Genomic DNA, 21,657 nt, shown 5'->3' with positions numbered 1-21,657 from the left:
TTTAGCTGGTTCCTCATCAGGATAGCAACAGCATCTTGAGCAAATGCCCTTTTGTTTGGGGGAGTCACCGGGGAAAGCCTTAGTAGCTAGCTAAACCAATAACCAACCACTAAATTCATGCTACCACGCCCCGTTAGAAAGAAATGGTTCAATCACCGCCTTGGTTCGACGCATGGGCGTTCCCATTCTCCCACCTCCCTTCCACACTGTCCTACCCAATGCTGTGAGGCTTGAGCAAAGCGAATGACGTCTCTGCATTTGCGGGCCGCCGACGCAGGGCTGGGTTTCCATTTTCAGAGCGAGTTTCGGGGGGGATCGTCAACATGGAGCCGGAGATGGAGGACAAAACGTTGGATCTGATGGTAAGATGCGTTTCAACGCGGCATCACGGACACACGGGGTGTTGTCCGAGTCGTTGGGGGAACCGTTGCTCGCTGATTCCAAAGAAAGAACAAACCGAAGCGGTTTGTCTGGAGAGGTGGAGGAGAAAAGTGGGGACCGGGAATCTAAAGGAGGGCCTGAAATAAGCGATACATTTTTTAGTTGTATCATAGATGACTCACGTTATTACGTATGTAATTTTTACTTGTTGTCGCCGGGTGGTTGTGAACAACGTATCGATTCGACTACTGTTGGCAATTCGCGTTGTCTACGGCGGATTCACGCAGCCGTCGGCCGAAGACAGCCGAGGTTTCTCGGGGTAGTGTTCACTGCGGTGACGCTGCGCCACTTCAACTGGGCCCTGTCTGGGCATTAGCCATCTAGCTAGCACTGGCTAGGGAGCGGTGAACCACTAAAATGTACGCTTATGTTTACATATTTGTTGTGTGTTAAAAGCCATCACGGTAAAATATATGTGGGGATGTTCAGTAGTTCCCGAGGCCTGTGAGAATATTACTAAAATGATTTTAAAGTGAAGCATAGCTGTTTATATTTTTAAAGTGCGTAGAAGGAAGTGCACTGCTTTTTCATTCATCTAGCATTACAGTTAGCGGGGCAGCAAGTTGCCATGTAGCTAGCTCGCTAGGTCTACTTGACATTCCTTTCCATATCAAAATAGATATTTAGTTCAGACGGGAGTAGCTGTTTGGACTAGCCTACTAAACATAGCCAAATAAACCACAATTCTAAATCCAGTTTCTTACATATGTGGCTTATCTACTATTTATTTAGCGCGTGTATTACTGTTTATGTCAGACCGATTGGCTATCTTCAAAAGCTAGGCGGCTAATGTATCGTTAGCTTAACAAAAGCTATTGCTACGATTGTACTGATTAAACGGAAGGATTTAAAAAGGCATTATACCGCTTTTTGATTGTTACTACATCATCGCTATTTCTTGGTCCACTTTGTTTCACTTTAGTCGGTTTGTGTAGTTACGTGGAATTGAAACTGTGTGAGAACCCAAAAAGTCGTAGATTTGTTGATGGAGGTGCCAATCAGAAATAACCGAAACTATCATTCTCTATGAAGTCACATGTAATGTTCTTTAAGGGTCAGCCTCATTGGACGAACTCGTATGTCGATTAATAAGGACAGCGAGTCTATTACCCTGTTGGTGAGTAGCTAAAAGTCCAACTAGCATAAATTGTTAAAACAAAGTGCTAAAAGTAAATGTTGATGTGCACATTTAGAATGTTAGACACGTTTAAGTGTTGTACAAAAGTAATGCTGAACTCGTATGCTTTCGATCTAAAAGTACTGCTGGAGACTGGTCTAACTGCTGTACAAAAGGGATGCTGAACTAGTATGCTATTGCTCTAACACTTAATTTTAAAAGTATTGCTCAAACCTCAGACCTGGGTACATTTATTTGACATCTTTACATTATTTGGGTATTTACATAATTTCAATTAAGCAGGACTCGGACCATTGTGTTGTTCATTCATGGTTTGGTGCTTTATTTTTGCTTTCTTTCAGTATGTAATTTTTGCCACAGTGTTATTCAGTAACAGTTCATGGCAGAACATTTGACAGGGTTCAAATAAATATAATTGACCGGCTAATCACAATGCCCCTCCTGCTCTTCTATACATACACACCTAGTTCACATCTAATACTGCTTTTGTGCGTATTTGTCAGTATTTTGTGTGTGAATGAGTGTGTGTTCCTGTGCTCACTGTGCAATGTGTGTGTAGCTCTAATACTGGTTTCCCCTCCTCACTATTCCCTCCCCAATTCCTTCCCTACTCTTTCCTTCACCTTTGATGGACACACACTCACAACCTCCTAATTCCCAACTAAACACAATTCATTTATTCATTCATTTTTATTGCGTTTTGACACATCTACACCACATGAACTCCTGACCAATTGCATCTACGTGTCAATTGATTGATCCATCCATCTGTTCACTCACCTCCTCGGTTTCCTCCTTCCATTATCCCTCAACATCACTTCCTCCTTTCTCTTTTCCTTTACTTCACATCTATTTCTCTCTTGCTCTTTCCTCCCTCACCCTGTCCACTTGGGTCTCCTCCTCCCTCCCTCCCTCCCTCTCTTTCTCACACAGTGCTCTGTGCCTCGCTCTCTCTGGCTGGGCTGCTCCTCGGTGGCTGAGAGTTTGTGTGCACTCAGGTGCCTGCAGAGCATCCCCTCCACCCGGGCTCACAACCAGGTTCTGCCTCTCTCCTCTTAATTCTGCTGCTCCTCCTCTACCTAAAGCCCAAACTTCCCCTGTCATCTCCTTTTATTTTTCTTTCAACATGACTTTCAAGCATCCATGTAAACCCTCATCTCACCTGCCAACCTCTTTACCCAATGTTGTATTTTCCTCCACATTTGAAGCACACTGCTCTCAGGTCCATCCTCGGTGTGTTGCTAGTCTCTCCCTGCCTAAAACAGCATCCTAAACTAATTGATTACAATAATAATCGAACAACACAACTGGTCACGGCCACTGCCCTGTGCGATAAAGACATTTAGCATCAGGCCTTCCTCAATTGGCCATTCCCTTATTGCACATTCAAGTGAAAAGAAACAGCCACCTCCATTCTTCTGTCTGGAGGTATAGGGCTGAGGTGGGGAGGGTCTTCTTTCAATCCCTGAGAGACTGTTATATGCTTGCTTGCCTGCCTGCCTGGTCAATTTTAGTCTGTCTTTTTCGCCACTCTCTTCTGCTCTGCATGATCATCAACACCAGCAAGCCCATCTTGGCTTCTTGACCCTTGCGCTTGGGTTTTAGGACCGGATGTTTTTTTTCTTTTGTGCGGGTGCCTCTGTAGCAACAAACTGATTTGTTTGCTTGTTTTTTGCTCGATATTCACCAGGGAATGACATAATTATCAATTGGTAAGGTTTATGTTGATTGTGTGGAATTGATTGTTGATCAGTCAAATTTTTAAGCAATAGGCAAGTAAGACAACATGGATAAAACCAAAAGAGGCCCTGTGGATTATGCATGATCCAGTTTATGATTTTAAAGAACATCATGGTAGTGATACTCTTTTCAACCATATTGCCCTGCCCTTTAAAATACTGTATTTAACAAAAACAATCAATAATACTATAGTAAACCGACTAATAAATGTGTTGACGTCACTACGCAATGATGTTTATATCAAGAAACCAATTGATCGTCAGTCATGTATTTTGGCATGAACAACATTGATGCCTCGCTGAAATCGTCAGGTGGTTGCTTAGCACGGCAAACCAGCAGCAGTGCCTCAAGCGTGTGGAAATATTTAACTAACAAAAAATGAGACTGGTAGCATGATCACTTGCAAAATATGCAGGTTATCCTCATATATAACATCTGCGGTCCCTTTTCAAGGTTTCTTATTTTCCCCCAGATTTTTTTGGGGTAGTTTTTCCTTATCCTTCCGTGTGGTTAAAATTATGGAATATTGTCAATATTTGTAACCTGTCGGTGTGTGAAGCCCTTTGAGGCTCTTTCGTAAAAATGAATAAATAAATGTTATATATATATATATATATTTAGCCCTCCTGTAAAAGGCACATACTGTAGCGTCCACTTGACAAAACAAAGATAAGCTGTGGTTGATCAGTAACCGCATTATTGTAAAATTGAATGGTTAATGTCGTTACCAACTTGTGTTTTGCTCAAGCCTTTATCTCACTGACAACTAACAAGCTCTTCACCACACCCCACAATTCACCCATCCAATTACAAATCACACATACCTTTGTGGTCTTACAGACAGTACATCTCATTATGGACTGTTGCTAGACTTATATAACTACATTACATTACATTATTGCGTAGTATTCACTCATCAGGATTTTTTGGGTTAATTGCTAGGGTAGGGTTAGCCTAACTTTAACCGTAACCCTAATAAAATGAGCATAAATTGTAGCAAGTATCGACTTTATGGTTTTTAATATGTGAATTGGTGTTAGTTACATAAGTCCTGACCGTCTGTGAGGCTATGAACCTATCTGAGTATGATTGGATGTGATTGTAATTGGATTGATGAGTCGGGGGTCGGTAAAGTGAGGCAGCCAGCTTGTGTTTGGAGGCAAAAGCAGTGAGTTGACAACTGAAAAAATATCAATGCTCTCATTGATTATTTGATGCCGACTCGGCAGTCATCACCTAATTCTCAACTATTTTTATTTTTGCACACACATAGAGACATTTCTGAACACCTTTTTTTCACTCTGCCTTGTCTTCAACATTGATGGCGGCCCCTCCCATTGTAATTGAATCAGAGAGCTAATTCATTCACAGAATAATCAAAGTGTATGGTTTAGTGGCATGCAGGTGTGTGAAGTGACTGGTTCTAACCTAGTGAATAGCACTCAGCTTCTTTTTTAGTTCATGAATGTACCTTTAGGTTTCACCCCCACAAGCCCCCACACATTTAACCATTTCTGTACTTAATTATGTCACCTGTAGAGAATCCAGTAATTTTCCATTTTTTAATTTAACGGCATTCACACTAGGGTGTAAAGTGTCTCTAAAAAAATAGCCAATATTGTCAAAAAGGGAGGTATCTTTTGAAAGTCAATTTTATCAGTAATGTTACCTCAAAATTCTGCACTGTATCTGCTGATATTACTCCTCTGAATCCTGTACACTTCATTTCAAAACTGCACATGGTTCAAATTACAAGGACAAAACAAACCTGGAAAAAGACACAATTGTACACGTTTGTTAAACAGTTCTGAATATGATTTAATGTATGTATTATACAGGTACTGCATACTATATATGACTATGTATGACCCTACTGCCAGGGCTAAAAAAAAAGTGGTTTCACATCGCAATTTTCAAGTCAAAATTGGCTATTACCATTTGGATTGAATAGCAACTGAGATTCACAGATGTTTTTTTTTTTCAATAATTGGACCACCGAAACTCATAAAAAGATACGATGGGCTGGATGTATGCGTGTAAACATTGTGCAAGGCGCTCACGTCACCTACACGCTGGTCGTTGACAGTCAGCGCTAGCTCGGGCCTACTTAGGCCGCACCAATTAACTAGCAACGAGTTTCGACTGGCTACTAGTGTGTCTATAACACTGCAGTGGTCACTCCTAAGTCAGTAATCATCACATTCAACTGAGAAGACACGCTGATTGCAAAGCTAACCATCGATTGAAATGTTATTGTGATACCGACCGGCATTAAGTGCTTTGGTGATTGAGGGCACTTTTCACTGAAATCTGGCTCTAACTGCATTAAAGCAGACAGTAAGACTGCAATAAGTCAGTGTCTTATTCACCACGCTACATAGTTAAACAGGAAATTCATTATCTTATGTTACAGCTTACTTCAGTGCGGCAGAGGGGCCCGTAAGCTTAGAAAGTATTAACATAGGATAAAATGTTTAAAATTTCAGCAAATTGAATGTCTATATTTTTTAAATTGCCCCACTGAAAATGTTTCTAATATGTATATTGAATGAATGTAATCATTACTTAAGTGACAGTACACTTTTATTTTCATTACATTCAAGAAGTGTTAATGTTTCAACGGTGCATAATGTGGCCAAGGCTCGCCTGATTCCAAGCGCTTCTGTTTATAAAATGAGTTCGATGTGGCTACACAGTGTCTGTCATGTCTGCACGTAAAGAAATATTCATACGCTACATGCTTGTTTGCTTATCATAATTTAAGAAAATAGATGATCACCAAATGCCACCTTTATGTACAAAATGTCATTACAACAGGCACAATTTATTACATTATTTGTTGTCTCGCCCAACTCGGCACAGTCTGTTGCCGCTTCCCACACGGCCGTCCTTCCATGGAGCCTGTCGGCTCGCTACTCGCGGCAGCAGCTAGGCAGGCCCCGATTGGGCTTCCGATGTTCCCTCAATGCAATTTTGACAGACATTGGGCTGTGCCAACGTAGCAAAGAGGAAATATTTACCTCACCGTTCCCCGTTTCACCTTGTCATTGGAGACGTGAATGTGTGCGCGCCCAGGAGATAAGCCTCTGTGGATCGGGACCATTTTGACAGATACCAGATCAATTTTTTCCACAATATCTGGGCCGATACCCCATCCACGTAGCGGATCGGAGCATCCCTATTTTTTTTACTTATTTTCATTCTAAGCATTAACCTTTTCTTTTTTTTATTATACATTTTTATCTTGTGTAATTTTTGTTGGGACTTAATGGGCTAACCTGGGACCATGGGGTTGTATTTTGTGCCATGGCATATGGAAATGTGTGTTTAAGACAACAACAAAATCATTGGATGTTTGCGTCCTTGAATTTTGAGAAAATAATTTTTTTGAATCCTTTAAATATCAACTTTAAATATAAATTGAAAGGTCGATGACAAAATAAAACAGTAGGAAAGTGAAATAAGAATAGAAATGTAAAATGATAGCGCAACTTAAATAAAGGAAGAACAGATAGTGTCTGTTCCTGCGCGTTTTGGCCTCGTGGTGCTGTGCAACCATAGCGTACACACTTACAGTGAGTACAGAAGAAAGGTACGATTGAATTCCATAAAAAAATAACTCGTTTTTCACACATTGGGAAGAATTTGTGCCTTTGCGTAGTGTTATCTTACCTGTGGGCATTAGAATGGGATCCACCCTTCGCTTTTAGCATTAGCACTAGGATAGCAATGTTTTAATAACAAAGCATGTTTTGTATTTTAAATATATATTGGCTATAATTCTTACTGTAGTCTGTTTGGTTTTACAGTTAACCCTAACTGGGGTGTCATTAAACAGTTTAAAGGATGCCTTGGAACAACAGAATAACCAGAATAACATACGCTACACACTTGCTAGTTGCTAATGCTACACAAGCAAAATGGTGCATTTAGTGTACTTTCACAGCGTCAGAAATTTAGTTTTTCTAAGATTTAAACGTTTTAAGGGGAAAATAATAGTCCATTTGGCCCAATTGGCTGATTGTTTTGGCAGCTGTTGGAAGGACAATAATCGACCCTAAAAATTTTAGGTTATATTAAAATAGAAAACAATTTGTTTATGAGTTACATTGTTGTATTTTGGTTTAATAAAACCCTTGCTTCAGGGTGTTCCTCAAAATGAGTGAGTTGCTCCTCAAATGAAAAGCTGCTAATTGCATCACATAAATACAACTCAACACACCACAATACTAAATTGTGCTCTTTGTGGGTTTATTTATTTATTTTAAATTACCAAAGTCACTGTCTATTATCTTCTAAAACATGGCAAAAAATTGTGAAGTTATTGTTTAATTTATTCTTGTGTTCCTTTGTAGCTGGTATCCTTTTTAAGAAAGAATGTTTGTTGTGGTGTGTGCGTGAGTGTGTAGATGCATATACTATGTGCACGCAAGTCTCAGTAGTCGTGATGGTTACCCTTCCTTTGGCTGTTTTCGTGGCACTTCTTTGTCCAGCTGTAACCACATCGCTGTCCTGGCTCAAAACAGTGCTTTTAGCAAACTGGCGGCTGAGAGAAAATATCGCACTTACCAGAACATTTGATCTATTTTGTCCCCTTTCAAACAGAATACGTCGGGGATGGAGTCACAGAATCTAGTGGATGACCTGTCGCCAAAGAAGAACACTGTTCTCAAGGTATCTTTCAGTTCTTATTGTCAGTTACCATTATCCATATTCATTGTGGGCTTCCAAATTGACATGACACCGCCACAGTCATACTCACCTCTCCAGTAGTCACAATTTTGTCTTGCTCCTCCAAACTTTTAGCAATTGTCCATTTTAACCCATTAAAGCCGGTAGTTCTTCTACCGTTAAAGCTGGGAGTGCTCCTGCGCTTTTCTCCCTTTAAACCCGGAAGAGCGGATATGTCATTTTGTTGTGTTTTGACAAATTTTTGGTCTCTTAGCCGATGAAATGCATCAGAAATTAAATAAAATAATATTAAATAAATGACGCGATTGACGACGGCGCGGGAGGAATTCAAATTAGTTCAACGAGTTGACAGTGACATACTGTTAAGAAATATGTTTGTAGTGAATGAGGATTTTGAAAATTTTGACGGCTTTGTAATGGAATGGATGACGAATAATTATCCTGACCCCCCCGAGGTTATTACAATGCGCTCCAGTGTTGAAGGTAAATATATTTGGAGTTACACACCCGTAGATGCAACATTTTTTTTGTTGATTTAAAAAAAATAATAATTATATTGAGGGTTTATAATAATAAACTTAGGTTTGTATGAACGCCACAGATGTAAGCTCTAAAATGTTTTTGGAATTACGTTTTTATCTGGTTCAGGAGCTGAGAGATCTATTTTTTTTAATATTGTTGAATTTCCAGGAAAACTTCATGTTTTCAGGGGTGACTCAAAAGTCACCCATAGGTTTTAGAGGCATGTTTGTGCTTTAAGCCTTAATGGGTTATAGCATGAACACACTAGACTTTGAATGACACAAGTTAACTAGTGTGGCTGAGTAAAAATCTGAAGATATTCCTTTTTACCATCTTACTTTTCAACCCATCTTTTTCATATGTACTTTTTTTTTTACCCTATTTTTTATTTATATTTTTGTCATATCTCAACCAAGTAGTTGTGTTCAAAACTATAATGGAACATCCAAAGTTAAACACTCTTTTCCAGGACACCTTAAATGTGTTGCTTCACATTAAGTATATCTCTCAACTAAAAATAAAAACCTTATAGTCCAATCGATTGGTGCTCTTGCATTTGGCATTTTCCATGTAGATAGAGGGGGAAATAATCACACTCAACGCTCCACAGAATAATGAAGGTTAGATTAATCTTTAGCGCCATCCAGTATATGGTTCTTTGCAGACGTTGGTTGGAAGTGAGGAATGGGGTGTACATGACTTTGGAGTTTACAATGCAGGCTGTTACTGAATATTGAATAGTTTCACATATGTAGTAAAGCTGTTCTGAACCGATATATTTGTCACTCAACACCTTTGTCATCTTCACAGCTTAGTAATGGTCCTGTTGTGGGGTCCCGCAAGCGCCCGTCAGAAGGGAACTACGAGAAAGAAAAGGAACACTGCATTGCCCTGTTCGACCAGTGGTCAGAGGCTGACCAGGTGGAGTTTGTTGAGCGCCTGATCTCTCGAATGTGCCACTACCAGCATGGTCACATCAACTCCTACCTCAAACCCATGCTACAGAGAGACTTTATCACAGCTCTGCCAGGTACGAGAACCAACACGATTGTCCTGTACAGTGCATACACTGCAGATGTGAGGTGCTTCCTGGTTAACGATTCAATGAAAAAGCTGCGTTTCAGTGGTCTGATGTTTATTCATTATTTTTGTTATTGTTGCTCAGAGAATACAAAGAAACGTCAATCTATCCATCCATTTCCTTTACCGCTTGTCCTCATTAGGGAACCAATCCTAGGTGATATTGGGTGAGGGTACACCCTTTACTGTTGGCCAGTCAATCACTGGGCACATATAGACAAAAATAAAATTACACTTGCATTAATGCATTCACACCTAGTAAGTCCCCAAGAAACGTATTACTCAACATGCATGTTTTTGTAATGTGTGAGGAAGCCAGAGTACCCATAGAAAATCCACATAAGCACAGGGAGAACATGCGAACTCTATGCTAAAATTTCAATCCACTAAACTCAGAATTGTCAAGCAGATTGGCCAATCTCTATTTTTCCATTAGAGGGTGACACGGGAGTGGATTTTCACTCTCATCTCAGTCCTTGTCCATAGTTAAAAAAAAAATCCTGGCCCGCCATTGCTGTTTCAAGATATCCAGTGCAACCGTTGTTTTGTGGGTCGTGTAGTTATTTTGGTTAAAATGTATTTGAGAAAGGTAGTTTTCCATATGCTGGTTTGATAGCTCTATATATATTACGGCACCTGACAACTGGTTTGTTTATGTCGCAGATGTTCTGACAACCTGTTCATTCTGACTGTTTATAAAATACTCTGCACTATGCACACATATTGTTATAATTTGTTAAAACATGTTTGTGTATTGATTTGCATGTCTGATGTAAAGAGATATTAATTGCAATTGTTGACAAAATACTTTGCACATTTTGTTTAGATAAGTGTTTATTTAATATCTATAGTGATGATCAGTGTGTGTGAGTGTACATTTTAAACAAAAATTATCAAAAAAAAAAAATCTGGATCCATATTGAACAGTTAAATTATATTAAAGAAAAAAAAAGATCAATAATTACAGATATTACTCGATATGAAGTACTTCGTGATACATTTTTTTCAGCCAGACTCCCAGCCCTCGTTGCAAGTTGCAAATATTTCCTTCTCACTTTGCAACGTCATGCATTTAATTCCCTCTCTCTTCTTGTTCTTCTTCAGCCCAAGGCTTAGATCACATAGCAGAAAACATCTTGTCGTTCTTGGATGCCCGTTCGCTTTGTGCAGCAGAGCTGGTGTGTAAAGAGTGGCAGAGGGTCATCTCTGAGGGTATGCTGTGGAAGAAGCTCATAGAGCGCATGGTCCGCACTGACCCACTATGGAAAGGACTGTCCGAAAGACATCAGTGGTGAGAATAGGCACTTTTGTAATATAGCCTGTTTTACTATGTGTACTTTAAATAATCTTATCTTATTTGTCATTCACATTGATAAAACAGACAAAATAACTATTTTATTATTATTTTTATTAGAGCTGGGACAAAATATTGTTTGGCAATAAATCGCGATACTTGTTCACACGATCCGCGGTATTGATCCATTAAGTGGTATCGCGATACTTAATTGATACCATACATTGCCGTGCAGCGCGGCTGCATTACAAGTATGTTAATTTGCTAATCCCAGAGGGGGAGCAACATTGCGCCACCAAAGTTTAGAGGCAACTCAAATAAGAGATGAACAAGAGTGTAGCCTACCAACTATTAGCTAATAATGTTCGCCTTGGACCGGGAACAACCAAAGGCGAACTGCGCTCTCCTTCTTCACTCGCTGCTACCGGCGCAACTGGTCAGTTTCTTTTCCTCTCCTTTTAGTAATGTGCTTAAATTCAGCATTTGTTTTTCCCCCTGAATTTCCAAAAGAGGACTGAAAAAATGGGGTGTGATATTTACTTGGAAAAAGCTTGGTAAAGGTCGATTCACTCAGAAATTCTAAGTACATTTTACAAGTTTAACTAGAATTTCGGATGTGAACAAACTTTAATAGATTTTTTTCAAGTAAATACCAATCCCCATTTTTTCAGTGAGATGGATGAAATTGAAAATGCATGCTAATATCACTTTCCTGATTAAAAAAACAATGAGTTTATGAGTGAAAAATGGGCCATCCTGGCAGGATGATCCCCTTTTTTAAATATATATTTTAAGGTTTAGAACTTTAATATTGAAGTAGCCACCGCTCCCTCCAAAAATGGCCAAAAATAAAACTTAAAAAAACAAGTATCGCAATACGTATCGGATCGCCACCAAGGTATCGGGATCCAGATTGGATCATGACAGAAATGGATCGTCCCAGCCCTAATTTTTATTAGGACCTCATAAAATATTAATTAGAAAACTAATCATTCTTTTCCTCATAGGGAGAAATATCTGTTCAAAAATCGCACATCCGAAGTCCCGCCCAACTCGTATTATCACTCCCTATATCCCAAAATCATCCAAGACATAGAGGTAAGTGAATTCAAAAGCAAAGGACAATACCCAAAGGTCAATATGTACAGTTGATATAAATTTCTCCCTTATTATTTTTTTTTTCCGTGAATAAACAGCCAACAGAGTGTGAATGTGTGAGTGCATGACTAATGTATCGATTGTGACGTGTCTTTGAGTGCCCAGAAAAGCGCTGTATAAATCCGATGCATTATTCTTTCGGCAATTAGCCTATTTTTAGTTACCAAGTTACCATGTTCTTCTGTTTTGCAAGGGTTTGATTTGTTCTTTTATATAGAACATGACTTTATATCTTTTGTCAGTTTTACTTATTTTCATCCTACGCTTAGCCTTGACAAATGTCTTTCTCATTGCTTTCATTTTTCCTCCAGACAATTGAGGCTAACTGGCGGTGTGGTAGACACAATTTGCAAAGGATCCAATGCCGCTCAGAAAATAGTAAAGGGGTTTATTGTCTCCAGTACGATGACGACAAGATCATCAGTGGCCTTAGGGACAATTCCATCAAGGTTTGTGTGACTTATTTTTATGTTACCACTGCTCTGCTATTAATGATACAGGTTTTGATTTATCTGATATCATCCAATCTATTCACAGCCACGTATTTCAGAACCATCTGTGAATAATTGACATGTTCCCCACAAAGTGTTTGTATTTGCATGTAGATGTCACAATGATGGTAAAGCACTTAAATCGGAGAGGATCACATAACACAACACTATGCATGTACATAATCATGAAATCATGTTACTGTATATAAAAAAAAGTTCTAACATTCAGCACAAGCAAACCATCCTCACCTGAGGGTCCTCAGTTGTATTAGCCAACATACCAACCTAAATAATAAGATAGCACAAACAAACTGAAATCACACACTGGCAAACAAATGTATGCACCAGAAAACTTACTCATAAAACTAACTTTTGTATTTACACACAATAATAAATGTTAGGCAATACCCAGCCCAATTGTAGTGGCAAATTAGACTACACCGAATATTAGTAACTGAAAAAACCCACAAATGAATTTAACCTCACAACGCACAATAATTCCACCAGGTGGCTCCAAAGTATTATTGTATGTATTGTAAGATTTTCAGAGAATAGCAGAGGATTCCCAAAATAAATCAGTGAATTCCGAGCTGTGAATATGTGGGGATTCACTGTAATGGTAGTTATAGTAGGTCATTGTTGTTGTTTCAGGACAAGAGCCCTTTTTTAAACACATACCTTACTAACACCATCCAATCTCAAATTGGTACATTGACTGCAACATTTCTTAAATACGAGGTCACAGTACACTTATGAGGTTACTTTCTGCTATGTCTGCATTTTTAAGAAAGCAACCTTTAATTGTACTTGATCTGCATAATCATCATCTTCCTACCTTTTAGACTAAACCTGCAAACGGTGAGAAAGCAAACAAGTGAATTATAGGCTTAAAAGGGCATAACTCCATGTGGTTGTGTGTCCCACTTCTGTGGAGGAAGAGAAGGTGATGAAGAGCAGGAGAGCAGTAGTGGGAGAGAAGCGGATTTGTCATCGTATTGTTCTGCAGGAGGCTGGCGCATACCCAGGGACGCTCTAAATTATTCTCCCAAGTACACACGTCCTGCTCGCCTCAGCAGTGGGGAAATGGGGCGTGAACAGAACATGAGCATCACAATGACAAATGGCCTTTCTTTGCGTGACCTAAATCTGCGCTCATTCTAAAATCACACATTTATTTTGCTCCTGTGTGTTATTTCTACCTGCAGATATGGGATAAACAGTCACTGGAGTGTCTGAAGATTCTGACTGGTCACACAGGTTCAGTGTTGTGCCTCCAGTATGATGAGAGGGTCATCGTCACTGGGTCATCTGACTCAACTGTCAGGTATGAAACGTAGCTTGTTACGTTATCGAATCGTGTCGTATTATCCAGGGATTTCAAAGCTGTCAGTCACAATTATTGCAGTGTGTTGCCATTTTTGTACCATACTGCTTAAGTTTGAGACAACAGTCTAGCTGGCCTTGTACGGAGTAGATGTTATCACTGAACTAATTCAACTGTAGCTCCTGATATTATTTTCTAAGACACACCCCTTAAAGGCAAACACAACACACATATTTACTACAATGTGTGTAACTTTCGTCTTAATTACACTTAATAAAATAAGTTTCTTTCTTTGCATTGTATGTTTTTATTTTTGTAGTAGGACTGGATAATATATCTAATTAATTCAATTAATAATCATTATAAAAATCTAATTTGCTAAATTGTGAAATATTCTGCATTACTAAAAGGATGGTTTTCTTATGTTCAGTTACATCCAAATGTTATTTTGAGTTGTAATTTTGTACACGTGGCAGAATGCCGGATTGGGTGGTTTACAAGACATGCCACCAATTACTTAATTGTGGCATTTAAGTACAAACTATGAATGTTAAGTTAATGTTTAAACTGATTTAGAATCAATATACATTATGGTTGTCTGAACATTTTGCACAGGAATTATTTTTGAATACATGAAACCTTTAAAAAAACATGTTTGTTGGGTTTATTGGATTAAAATCGTAATCGTTCTGAATGACTGAAAAAAAATCATGTTTTTTTTGGTGGCTATGTCGCCCAGCCCTAGTTTTCAGTACAGTACTATTTTTCTTTTTTCAAAACATGTACAAATGGTGCATTTTTCAGAAGGAGCTGGAACGGATTAATGGCATTTCAATTAATTTCAATGAAAATTGATTTGTTATAAGAGTAAATTGAGTTACAAGCTGAGTCATGGTTCAAATTACACCCATAAGTCAAGGTACCGATGTATGCTGAAGTCTTGTAAATGTGAGCCCAACGCTGTCTTTTTTTTTTATTCTGGCTGCCCACCTCTACCATATTCCCCGCGTGCCGCTTGGTGTCCTCGGAAAATGAGACTTTTTGTAGTACTCAGTTCTTCGCATGCAGCAATGTTTTGCATTCTTTGCATGTGTGTCAGTACACAGTGTAAGACATTACCTCATGTGTGTATTCGTTCCTGGCCAATTGCATTGTGAAACCTTCCTCCCTCCTGTCATCGCCATCTTTTCTCCCTTCTTTGCTTCTATTTCACTATGGCTTCTCTTCCTCTGCAGGGTGTGGGAGGTGACGACAGGTGAGGTACTGAACACGCTGATCCACCACAACGAGGCCGTGCTTCATTTACGCTTCGCCAACGGCCTCATGGTCACGTGTTCCAAGGACCGCTCGATCGCCGTGTGGGACATGGCCTCGCCAACTGACATTAGCTTACGGCGAGTCCTTGTGGGACACCGGGCGGCTGTCAACGTGGTCGACTTTGACGACAAATATATTGTGTCGGCCTCAGGGGACCGCACCATCAAGGTAATGACTTGAATACTGTGTATGGATTTTTAATTTACAGCCTTGTTGCCTCAGGGGTTAATTAAATGCTGCTTACCAAATAACATTGGAGCAGACTGCCTTTTCATCTATAAATTTTTCTGTCAAAGTTTGACTGATGTGACTCTTTCATTAAAAGTCAAACCAGAAATACACTCGCAACATGTTTGTAATTGCTTTACAGATAAATGGCATTATGCAAATATTTTTTTTTATTGTTTATCTGTTGACTTGTGCAGGTATGGAGCACCAGCACCTGTGAATTTGTCCGCACTCTAAACGGTCACAAGCGGGGCATTGCCTGTCTACAGTACCGGGATCGACTGGTTGTCAGCGGCTCTTCTGATAACACAATTAGGTACGTACATTTGATAATGTTGCACTGAACAGGTCTATTTCCTCCATAAAGGCTTGTGGGCTTTGGTGAGAGGGCGACTTTACCTGCGCATCCCGGCTTATATGTTGACAGTTAATGTGATTTGCAGTTAACGGGTTGATGGAATGTTTTGTGCAACACACAAATATAATCTTGCTGGGTCATAATCATGAAAAGTGAGAAAATATATTTGGGGCTGGACCATTATGGGAGAATTAATTATTGTGATTATTTTTGATTGAGATTGAAATCGCAATTTATAAAATGATTATTCGTTGATTTTTACGACTTTTAGTTGAGTATTTATTCAACTATTAAAACTCAATTACACAAAACCCTCATCATAGCCTCATGAGTCCATTCATCCCTGCACGTTAAACACTATTCTTTTTGTCAAGTACAAAATTACCTTCTACATATTCATGTGAAATTGAAGCCTGGTCACACAGGGTAAGACTTAATATCCCTGGTTGATATCTTGTTCTCTCTCATTTAATTTTTTTAACAAGTGATGGACATAAGTGGTGCGGAAATACAGCTCAGGTTTCCTCGGATTAATTAATCTGGTGGCGAATTGCACGGAGCATCCTATTTGATGGACTTGTTGAAGTGAGGGAGCCGCTATCAGTCAATGTAGTAGTTCACAATGGGGTTGTTCATCAAATGTGTAATATGGTGGAGATCAAGGATTCTTTTTGCGCATATTCTGTGCACAACCCACACCCTAGAGCAGGGTTCCCCAACCACCGGGCAACACAGAGATTGGAAAAAAGAAGAATGTTTTGACAGAAAGCTGTGGCTCGAGTAATGTTCAGACGAACTACTACATACTAAAATGAATCACTTCATGGATTCGTTCCTTCCTTGAGAAGCGCACAGAGTACAGTCGTAAATCTCAGTTGATCTGCTTTTATTTTCTGTACTTTCATTTGATGTAATGTGTAAACATATACAAACTGGTTAGCGTTTTAGCAAAAGTCATTCAAAATATTGTAATTTGAAGTTTGTAATAGTTCCCCGAGGTCATCCCAACTCGCAATAAGCCTTTCACGCTGATTACATATATGTGGTTCAGTCCAAAAACATAAATTATTTTTTGGGGGGTATTTTTTCTGAAAGAGAATATAATTGTCAGCAGTCGGCAAAACCGACTCCACTTTAAAAATAATATTATTAATAATAATAATAATAATAATAATAATAATAATATTTTTATTTAAAAGTGTATTATCCCTTTTGCAGGTTATGGGACATTGAGTGTGGGGCATGTTTACGAGTGCTGGAGGGTCATGAAGAACTGGTGCGTTGCATCCGCTTTGATAACAAGAGAATTGTCAGTGGCGCTTATGATGGGTAAGACTCCATTTCAACAAGCACTCTTGCTTTCTTATGTCGACCCCACTAATGTCTGATGCCGTGGGATGTTTCTCTCTGCAGTAAAATCAAAGTGTGGGACTTGCAAGCAGCCTTGGACCCACGAGCACCTGCAAGCACACTATGCCTGCGCACTCTAGTGGTGAGTGTTCACGTCTGACGCTTGTATATAATAATCTATGCTGTTCAGTTTCTGTTAAAGACTTTTATAATGTCTGCATTGTGTTGCTAGACAAAAGAAGCTGCTGACTTTGGAGTAAATATTCTGACTGGATGATGACAAATAGTTTGTGTGTTACGATTCGTTTACACTCACCAGCCATAAAGTGGCCTACACATTTAAGTGGGATAAGGGAGCTCGAACAGGCTTATTTCTACCTCCTCCCGCATCATTCCTCTGTAGATATGAGATGGTAAAAATATGAGCCCTGACGACGGACTTATAAAAGTCCGTGGCCCTGACACGCCGGAACTATACGTATTCTGCAAACACAGCTTTGTTAGTGAAAACGTATCTTCTTCTGCGCATGAGGGTCACTTTGCGGATGCATAACATTTACACAGTAGACAGACCGAGGTTGCAATTAATAGGTGTGTAAACACTTCACCCAAAAATCGGAATTGAGCATCAAGACCTGCACTGTGCACGTAGCCTTAGCACACCTGACATATATAGTAAGGATTTTCTTAAAGAACAACCTTATAACACATAAAATAGTCGGGTGATTGGCGTCCTTGATCGGGAAAGCCAAAGTTGGGACATAAATAGCACATTTTAAAATTTGCGTTTTCCACCGTTGTGGGCATGACAACAGCTGACGTTTTTCATCAGCAATCAAAGTGCCTCCTCTCGCATCCTTTAAATACTATGCATTATGGCCTTTGGCACTGATTGACTTGAGTCCTGCGGCGGGTCCAGGCTTACAAAGTACGTTTCTAAAGAACTGCAAGCACACCTCCACAGGTAGATGTTTGAAGCTAGAGAGAGATCACAGAAGTGGGCATTCCGAGACCGCCTCTCATCCCCGATAATACGTGACCGTGAGTGTCCCCCACACCATGGTTGCCTGTGCAACTCCCGGGAGGCAACATCTGTCACTATCATAGGAGTTCGTCATCCATTTTGCAGAGCATAATTTGCAGTTGCTGAAACATGTTGACAAACATGTCCAACATGTCCTTTAAGTATCTCCACATACACATGGCTGGTGATTGATGCATGCAATATCTGAGGATTTTTACGTGTGCTGATACCGGTATGTGCATTTTTTTTTCAAGTGTACTCCTAATCTCTATTTGTAGGAGCACTCTGGCCGTGTGTTCCGTCTGCAGTTTGATGAGTTCCAGATCATCAGCAGTTCTCACGACGACACCATTTTGATCTGGGACTTTTTGAACGTCTCGACCAACGGCCAGTCAGAGGGACGGTCCCCCTCCCGCACCTACACATACATTTCTAGATAGCAGGTATGCAAGCACACATGTTAATGCAATGATTCAGTCCGGTCTCAAAGAAATCCTGCATTCCAGTCCGTGTCTTCAAGATGTGTTTTTATGCTGATTTGGTGAAAAGATGCATAGACGATCCTTCCACACTGTGTGCTCAGCTTTAAGTTTCTGGCCCGAAAGAGCGCTCCACACGACTTCTAGTAATATTTTTTTTGCAGTATACAATTACTGCCAACTTAAATGCTGATTCCTTTCAAGTGTCTCAAATGTTCCATGTTTCCATACGATTGTGCCCGTCAATGAGTGATTCCACAGTGTGCGCTTCACTCTTCACACATCTGGCGCTCCCGGGTGTGAACAGCTTTTTCCATCTCCGCTCACTGTTATAAAATCAAGAGGAATAAAGGAATGTTGGCATATCTGTCGGGGATGTCAGGTTACTTTGTCGTCACATTCGTCCATTTGCAATGATTTGCGTAATAACTCCTTACTCTATAGTTTAAAATTCTGTTGATTTGTGTGGAGTGTATCTCGAAGCAAATGTGTCCAGATTTGACACTGGTTGCTAAGCTACTGAACAGGAAGTAGTCTAGGTCCTTTTTCTGCAGGTTTGAAGCACAAATAGCAAAAATTGACAGGTAAATGACAACCCCAAAAATGTTTGTACAATAACTTTAATTGCCTATAGATGCCACAAGATGGTGGCAGAGGACTACCTTTTGTCTATGCACTTGAAATAGTAACTGTGCCAAATCAATATTGCCTGAGCAGAAAAACTGATAATTTGAAGGTAGATTTAAAAAAAAAAGAAGCAAATTTCAGCAATATCTCCTTGTTTCACTGTCTGTAAAAACAGAAAATTGCGGCTGCACATCTTGCTGATGCGGGCCCTTCAGACACGTCGTGTGTGGAATCATTTTCAGCAGGTGTTTATGCCCGCTCAGCAGACCATAACTGTGTTTTTCTTTCCCGCAGGTGGCTCCATCCACCGCACCCTGTCTTGTTGGAGCCCAGAGCTGATTCAGCTGATGGGTGCGTCATTCATGGAACGGAGCCCATCTCTTCTCCTTCCTCTTGGTCATCTCTCTGTCCACCTCCTAAGCCTGCTCGCACCTCCTTCCCGTCCGTTCTGCCCAACTCTGAACGGACCTCTAAACGTGTGCCCATTTTCTACCAGCGCTGAAGATGCCCGGCAATAGAACCAACGCCACTTTCTCCAGGAAGTTCACCTTCTACTAATTTATCTTTTGTAAACTAATGACAGTATTAACAGACGTTATATAAGTCACAAGTTCCCCCACCCGCCCCCAAAATTTATGAAGCTTCTGCTCCTCAGTTTCCACACCCTGCCAAAAGAGGCTCTACAGATAAGGAATTGCTTATAGTTCTATTTATACAATACATATACATACATGCAAATGCACACAGAGTGGCACAGCTGGACAGAGGATGGCCGGAGCTGTGACGCAGGAGAAAGAGACTCTTTACTCAGCTCCAGGAAAAGGAGGGAAGGATGGGAAAGATGGAGGGGAGTGCATGAGGGTGAGGTGTGTGCGTGCGTGCGCGCGCACTCCCCTCTCACACCCTCCTCACCGTTACTCTCTCAACATTTACCATCCCTTCCTGCTTCATGTTCCCACCGATCCAATTCCTCCAGAAATGCACACTAGCTTGGAATATGGCGGCACACATACACGTGAGTGTGTGCGCTTACGTATGTGGACTTGGCAGAACAGAGCAAAGGCGTCAGACATGCATGTGAGGTTGCCGCGGATACAGCGTCCCTGGCATACCTCAGCTATTTTTTTTCTCTCTTTAACTCTTTATTTTCTTACAGGTTTTTTTATAAATGTTATTTTCTAATTTTATTTCAGTATGTTTTCATTCATACTAGTCCTCTACCCTTTTTGCTGTCTTTCATCGTTTTTTTTTTCTTCTAACCTCACATCGTTCGTTCGTTTGTTCGTTCGTCTGTTCCTCTCACTCCATGTTTGAGCTTGCTTTGGTTACGAGAGAAGCTGGAATTCATTCAAATTTAGTTGTAAACAGACTTGTCTTGTTAAAAATTGTGTTGTATATTAAAATGATTTTTTAAAGAAGAAAATGACCTTATTGTGAATAAAGTACTTGACAGTGAGTGTTGAGCCAACTGTAACGCGGATGAGTGTCTATTGTTATGTTGTGTGTTTGTGTGGGAAAGTGTGGGCAGATTTGACCTTTGGCTCCTCCCCATTTGCACATACAGAAGTAAATAAAATTTCTTTTCTAGCTGAGAGAAGATGGATATGTTTTTCATCTTACGGATTTCCAACTTGTATGCTGAAACTGAAGTGAAAATGGGACATTGAAGTCATGCACTTAACATAAAATTAAGCAGGAAAGCAGTGGCTCTGCTGATCGAGTAAGTGCTGAACAATCTAAAGAACTCTTGGGAAGAATTAGAGTAAAACGATACCTGGGAAATGTGCTTGTAAACGTGCTGGTTAGGTTGCGTGACAGATTTTACACATGAGCCAAAAGTCTACTAATATTCAGTAGTGTTCCTGACTGGATAAATGGAAATGTATCAGAGCATGCGGAAACATTGCCACAAAATTTTATTTAATTTTTTATCTCTTCTGCAGTCAATGCTTGTACAATCTGATGCATGCATTTCTAAATCTATTACATACTTTGAAACTCTGCTAAACGCTAAAGTACTCAGTTAAAAGTTAAATAAGAAAATTGTATTTGGTTATTGTATTGGAGTTATTAGTATTGGAGGACGATTGTAAGGATTTTTTTTCTTTTTTCGGCACTTTGAGAATCTAGGCCATTGTCATGTAGCCTACAGGCATATTTGTTGTTTGAAATAAATTTCATTAGATAATCTCGATTATGTTAAATTACAAGGAAACGTTATTTAGTTTGATACAAAATATTGCATTTACTCAGAACTGTCCTGAAGGATTGCAGATATGTATAATTTAAAAAACAAACAAAAAAACGTAAAATGGCAAATAATGTATTTATATCTCTAACAAACTTTTCAGTCGTGACAAGTTTAAGTAAAACCTATTACATATTTTGATATTC

At 39.7% G+C, this 21,657-nt stretch overlaps 1 protein-coding gene across 2 annotated transcripts; it reads left to right on the top strand.

Moving 5' to 3' along the window:
- The first annotated feature begins 195 nt into the window (after nt 1-195).
- fbxw11a (F-box and WD repeat domain containing 11a) lies at nt 196-20,737 on the top strand. 2 transcript variants are annotated; one of them, XM_077578404.1, is made up of 13 exons: nt 196-362; nt 7,925-7,993; nt 9,344-9,563; nt 10,718-10,904; nt 11,915-12,005; nt 12,377-12,514; nt 13,762-13,880; nt 15,116-15,365; nt 15,623-15,741; nt 17,002-17,112; nt 17,197-17,275; nt 18,436-18,600; nt 19,558-20,737. In XM_077578404.1, the coding sequence occupies exons 1-12, from the start codon at nt 324-326 to the stop codon at nt 18,595-18,597; spliced, it is 1,584 nt and encodes a 527-aa protein (XP_077434530.1). In that variant the 5' UTR covers nt 196-323; the 3' UTR covers nt 18,598-18,600; nt 19,558-20,737. The 2 variants fall into 2 exon arrangements, with proteins under 2 accessions (XP_077434530.1, XP_077434531.1); XM_077578405.1 differs by lacking the exon at nt 196-362 and adding an exon at nt 2,582-2,617.
- Nucleotides 20,738-21,657: the final 920 nt, after the last annotated feature.

This window comes from Vanacampus margaritifer, chromosome 10, assembly GCF_051991255.1.
Source record: "Vanacampus margaritifer isolate UIUO_Vmar chromosome 10, RoL_Vmar_1.0, whole genome shotgun sequence".
NCBI classification, from domain to species: Eukaryota; Metazoa; Chordata; class Actinopteri; order Syngnathiformes; family Syngnathidae; genus Vanacampus; species Vanacampus margaritifer.
This window is presented reverse-complemented; position numbering and strand designations above follow the sequence as displayed.

What these genes read in the sequence shown, in the direction of transcription:
- fbxw11a (XM_077578404.1), top strand. Translation starts at nt 324, where the DNA reads ATGGAGCCGGAGATGGAGGACAAAACGTTGGATCTGATG. An exon ending in ACAAAACGTTGGATCTGATG is followed by an intron (nt 363 to 7,924) that starts GTAAGATGCGTT and finishes CCTTTCAAACAG; the next exon opens with AATACGTCGGGGATGGAGTC. An exon ending in TATGCCTGCGCACTCTAGTG is followed by an intron (nt 17,276 to 18,435) that starts GTGAGTGTTCAC and finishes CTCTATTTGTAG; the next exon opens with GAGCACTCTGGCCGTGTGTT.